This window comes from Pediculus humanus, genomic scaffold (assembly GCF_000006295.1).
Source record: "Pediculus humanus corporis 1103172108314 genomic scaffold, whole genome shotgun sequence".
Lineage (NCBI taxonomy): Eukaryota > Metazoa > Arthropoda > Insecta > Psocodea > Pediculidae > Pediculus > Pediculus humanus.
The window spans coordinates 506,673-512,285 of record NW_002987883.1 but is presented as its reverse complement, the minus strand read 5'-3'; the positions used below and the strand labels follow the sequence as shown (position 1 = coordinate 512,285).

The 5,613-nt window shown below is 25.0% G+C and overlaps 3 protein-coding genes across 3 annotated transcripts in view; 2 read left to right on the top strand and 1 right to left on the bottom strand.

Moving 5' to 3' along the window:
- Positions 1-558: 558 nt before the first annotated feature.
- On the top strand, positions 559-1,411 carry Phum_PHUM595640 (basic helix-loop-helix protein mist1, putative; the record flags this gene model as incomplete). The annotated part of the gene is made up of 3 exons (XM_002432560.1): positions 559-591; positions 681-817; positions 1,282-1,411. The coding sequence occupies 3 exons, from the start codon at positions 559-561 to the stop codon at positions 1,409-1,411; spliced, it is 300 nt and encodes a 99-aa protein (XP_002432605.1).
- A 545-nt stretch (positions 1,412-1,956) lies between these two features.
- Positions 1,957-5,176, bottom strand: Phum_PHUM595630 (sorting nexin, putative; the record flags this gene model as incomplete). The annotated part of the gene is made up of 12 exons (XM_002432559.1): positions 1,957-2,213; positions 2,299-2,463; positions 2,550-2,725; positions 2,801-2,959; positions 3,118-3,295; positions 3,383-3,536; positions 3,613-3,754; positions 3,864-3,899; positions 3,993-4,170; positions 4,273-4,543; positions 4,645-4,855; positions 4,932-5,176. The coding sequence occupies 12 exons, from the start codon at positions 5,174-5,176 to the stop codon at positions 1,957-1,959; spliced, it is 2,172 nt and encodes a 723-aa protein (XP_002432604.1).
- Positions 5,177-5,442: 266 nt separating this feature from the next.
- Phum_PHUM595520 (uncharacterized protein) overlaps positions 5,443-5,613 on the top strand; it is a gene marked incomplete at both ends in the record, with an annotated part of 4,564 nt that continues 4,393 nt past the window's right edge. Inside the window, one exon of the mRNA XM_002432558.1 lies at positions 5,443-5,449. Coding sequence (XP_002432603.1) covers positions 5,443-5,449 — 7 coding nt within the window. The remainder of the gene's footprint in view (positions 5,450-5,613) is intronic.

Here is a 5,613-nt window from a genome sequence, read left to right as displayed (position 1 = left end):
TAAAAAAAAAAAAATCCACGCCCAAATCTTATGAAATGAAAATATCGTTGTTCTAAATTCGATACATTTTTTTTTCATCGTTATTATAAATAAGGAAAAAGTTTTTTTTTTTTTTTTATTACGCTCTAATCTCTCTCTCTCTCTCTCATTATTATTATTTTTTATTTTCTGAGAATAATCCAATGGATAATTATTATTATTTTTTTTTAATTCGAAGAGAAGAAGAAATTATTTGAAAGTTTTTTTTTTACAAAAAAAAAAGGAAAACCTTGACCAATTAAAAAATATTTAACAAAAAATAAAATAAATAAATGAAGTTAATTTATAAATAATAATAATAATAATAATAATGATGTTGATAATAAAAAAAAATTAATTTTTCCAGACTGTTACGACAGTTCGGGAAGCGATCTGTCGACGGTAAAACAAATAAAACAAAGAAGAAAAGCTTCGCTTCTATCACACAATCACGGCAATGGAATCGGACGTAGAAGAAAAACAGGTTTATCGGCTAGAGAAAGAAATTTAAGAAGATTGGAAAGTAACGAGAGGGAAAGAATGAGAATGCACAGCCTAAACGATGCTTTCGAGGTACCAAAAAAATTTTCCTGACTTATTATTATTATTATTATTCGTGTAAATCTAAAGGAAAAATTGTTTATTTTATTAAATAATTACAGCAATTACGAGAGGTTATACCTCATGTTAAAATGGAAAGAAAATTATCGAAAATAGAAACTTTAACACTTGCTAAAAATTATATCATGGCGTTAACAAATGTTATATGCGAAATGAGAGGAGAAGAAAAACCATACACGTGAGTATAAAAATACATAAATACATAAATTAATAATAATTTAATAATTAATTAATTAATTAATTAAAAAAAAAACAATTTAAATTTTAAACATGAATAAAAAAATTTAAAAAAAATTTTTTTTTTTTTCAATTAATTTATTTATTTTTATATATTAATAATAAATAAATAAAAAGAGTTTATTTTTTTTGCGCAATCATTTACATAATAATTACATAACATTTTGGCAATAAAAATTATGAAATTTAATAAATAAAAAAAAATTTTTTTTATTTGCACTTAAAAATAAACAAGGAAATTAAAAATAATAAAAAATAATTTCAAATAAATCCCGGTCGGTCACGTTGACCGCACGACAAAAACAAATTCGTAGTCGATAATAATAATAATAATAATAATAATAATAAAAATAATAATAATAATAATAATAATAATAATAATAATAATAATTTTTTTTTTTTTAGTTTTTTGGACGTTGAATGTTCGAGTAACGAAAGTGGAATGAGCGAGCAAAATGTAGAAAACGTAGAATCAAACAACAATTCGTTATATCAAGAAAATTTAGAAAAAAAAACAGGTACGGAAATGACATAGCATACTAACGTTATTAAATAAAGATCTCCCACATTCAGAATATATATATATATAAATACATAAATAAATAAATAAATATATAAATATATAAATAAATATATATATATATCAAATGCAAAAAAACATGAAAAAAAAATAAAAACAAATGATATTTTGCAATATTAAATATATTTGCAAATATAAATGAATTATATTATCGAAAAAAATTTTCTTTTTCTTTTCTTTTCTTTTCTTTTCTTTTTCTTTTTTTTCTTTTTCTTTTTTTCTTTTTCTTTTTTTCTTTTTCTTTTTTTCTTTTTCTTTTTCTTTTTTTCTTTTTTTTTTTTTTATAATTTTTCAATTATTTTCCTAAATGAAAAATTATTTTTTTTATTTTTTTACTATCACCCCCTCTCACCCCCCCCTCATTTTCGCAAAAAGGTTTACAAAAATTTAATAACAAAATAAATAAATAAATAAGTAAAAAAAAAAAAAAAAAAAACACATTTCGTCCGAAATTTTCTTTTAAAAAAAAAAAAAAAAAAAATATATATATATAAATTTTTCTATTCGTAATTTTCCGTTAAAATTATTTCCGGAAATAAAATTCTCACAATTTCATCTAAAAGATAATAACATAAATTTTTATTAAGTATTGGATTTTGTATCGAATCGATCATTTTTTCCATTCCTTGTCCGAATTTCGGTAAAAACTCTTGTAAAAAATTATTATTTGTCAACTTTTCAATTTCCGCCGTGATTTTACCCCTCAAAACGACCTGGTTTGATTTTTTCGCGTTGTTTTTCGAACTGAATATGGCATCTGAAACGCGAAATAGGGACGAAAAAAATTTTTATAGTGATTCAAGCCCGAAAAAAAAATTAAATCAGGATGCCCGCGTACGTACCTTGAAGTAACCGTATTAAATGCGAGATCCTTGCCGAGACGAGAAGAGGTTTTAATTCATCTCGTAAAATTTTTTTCACTACAGAATCCGCGGATTGTCCTAAAAATTTTTTCAAACCCATCACGATTTGAAGAAATCTATTTGACGCTCCCATTAAATTAGATACTGAAATTTAATAATTTTATAATATTTTAAATAATTAAGAAAAGATGAAAAGAGTTTGATTGTTTTCGGTTTTTTTTTTTACTCACAAACGTAAAAAATGCAATCCCAAGATCCGACCAAATTTAAAACTTGTTGTTCTCCGCAATGTACCTCTTCAGTCTTTGTTGTTAAGAATTCTTTAAAATTATTTTTAAAAATTGTTTGAGTCGTGTCGCGTTTTTTACGAGGCGGTACAACCGATACATCTTGCCATTCGTATTTCCTGAATTCGGGAGGAAAAATTTAATAATAATAATAAATAAATTACTTGGTAGCGTTTTCAAGTAAGCATACTCACCCTGATTTTTTAGAACCTTCCGTCGACGATAAAAAAACCGTTAAAAAATTTTCCAAATGTTGACCCCTTTCTTTTCGCAATTTTATCGGTTCGACAGATTTTCTTATTATTCTTCCTATACCGTCTTGAGCCGACAAACAACTGGAAAATTCCGCGGGGCTATTTAAAAAAAAATAAAGCAAATCGCTACCCCTCAAACTCGGTTTGTGTAACAATTTCTGCAAATAATCTTCGAACAACTGTTTGAAACAAAAATAGTACAATTATTTTGGGGGGGGGGGGAAATTAATGAAAAATAAATAATAGAAATCCATTACTTGTCTTCGACTTTCGAGAAAATCATTTCCCTCGGAGAAAATATTCCAGATTTCGGTGGCAATTGTGTTCCATCTTCGAACTCCCCGTGAAATTCCGCTAATTTTGCTTGAAGTATATAAAAATCGTTAAATCTTCTCTCGACCGTCCATTTCGATTTCGATTTTGGACTTTTACCGTCTTCGATATATAAAAACAAATTTTTTATTAAAAAAATAAAATAAAATAATAATAATAATAATAATTGTCGAAATATCTTTTTTTCACCTTTGACATCGATATTAGAAACTATTACGTTAAATACCGGATAAGGTTTAGAATTTGAATCTTGTTTCGTTGTAACATGTGATATGTTAACTCTCCACATACTCATGTCTCTCGGTTCGTTTTCACTTAAACTTTCAATATCTAATTCTTCAACCTAAACCAACAAAAAATAAAACTCTTCCATTTTAAATCCTTTTTTTTTAAAAAAAAAGTTATCAGGAGAAACTTACGCATTCGGCTTCTCCCAAAACGAGAGGAGAATCATTATAACATGGCCTCCCTTCGGCCGGTTGAAATTGTAAAAGTTTATTAAATTTATTACTTATTTTACCGACGACGCTCATTTCTGTTTTTTCATTTTTCTTCAAGTATCTAAATCGAAAACACAAAAAAAAAAATGGAAAAATTTGTAACGGTTTTTTTTTAGTAAAAAATTTCCTTTTTTTTGCCATATTATTTAAATTTATATATCAAAGCCTACCTTCCTCTCACGGGAGATGAAGGCTGAACGGGTGAGCTAATAAATAAAATTAATTATTTTTAATTTTGTAATTTGACAAATTGAAATTAAAAATTTTTTTTTTTTTTTTGTTTTTACTATTAATTTTACCTGTAATTTCCTTTGGGTGATTTTTTGGGTTTTTTTTCACCGCAGAGTAAAATAAAATATTCATCACTCAAATAAAAAAGTGGATAATAATTATCGTCTAGAATCGAATAAGCAACTTCGTATGCCATGAAAAGAACTGGATTATTAACAAGTTTGACTATGTTTGACGGTCCAGAATCTAAAACTATTTTTTTTAAAAAAAAAATAAAATAAATAAAAATGTGTAGTTTTGTGATTTCATTTTCTTTTTTTTTTTTTTTTTGTTTTTGTCGCTCTTTACTTTGTTTCATTTGATCAACAATATTGCTTGGAAAATGTATACTATCCGGTGAATCGGCATTGAAATAAACGGAATACAAATCCCAGGCTTCGTTAAACAAACTTTCTCTTTCGGATTCATTTAATTCCGGATTGAGAATTTTTTTACTGAAATCTTCGACGTGTAAACAAAATTGTAACAAATGAACGGCTCCTTCTCTTTTTAAAAATTGCATGAATTGATATAATAACTTTTGATCTTTAAATATGCTCGATAAATTTGACTGTAAAACCTTGAACAATAAAATTTTATCATTATTATTATTATTATTATTATTTTCAATTGAAAAAAATTTTTTATTATTTTTTATTATCGTTTTAGTATTTCACGTACGGATTTTTTATTTATATTTTCCTCATCGTAAACTACAAATTTTTGTAAAAATTGAACTTTTGAATCGGAATTATCCGGATAATTTGTAAGAGGCTCATGATTGAGAGCTAACAATATAAGAGAATTAATATAATATGGATCGCTTAATACATCAGTAAGGGATAGTAAAACCCATCCTGCAAGTATTTCTTTTATGAGTACTTTAAAACTCCTGTAAAAAATATCGAATGAAATCGTTAATTAAATAAATTTTTTTTTTTTAAATGAAAATTGTAAAATTAGCTTACAAGCAATTTAATTGTGACTTTTGTAGAAGATGATTTATCAATAAATCTGATAAACATCTCAAATATTGTAATTCTGTTTCTCTGCTTCGAACAGCAAAATGCAACCTTTTACCCAAATATTTAACAGATGCTGATTCGATTGAAATTTTTTCTTTTAATGATAATTCTAATATTTTGTTATAATCATTTACATGTCTAAAACCAATTGTTACAAGGTGATCAAGTATGATATCAGTTAAATCCATCTAATAAAAATCAAAAAAAAGAGATATTAAGACAAATTGCTATTTTATGGTTTTAAAATATTATATGTAAAACGATTTGTAATAATTAAGTCAAGGATAAAAATTTGGCAGTATTTAGTAATATTTCACATTAAAGAAAATTTTCATTTTAAACTTCTTATAACACATTCACTTACTTGCAATACTTTTTTTAATATTATACTCGAAGCATATCTCAAACATCTTCGTAATTCGACAACAAATGCTTCATCTTTGCTAAAATTGTGATGCCAAGTAGTAACAAATTCATTTAAAATTTTATTAAATAACTAAAATAAAAAAAATTATTTTTATAATTATTCTATGTAAATTAATAAATCTATTCAACGAATAATTTTTTCTTTTACTGTACATCTTGAATAGCTTGATCAATATCCTTAGGAATATCTAATCCTATC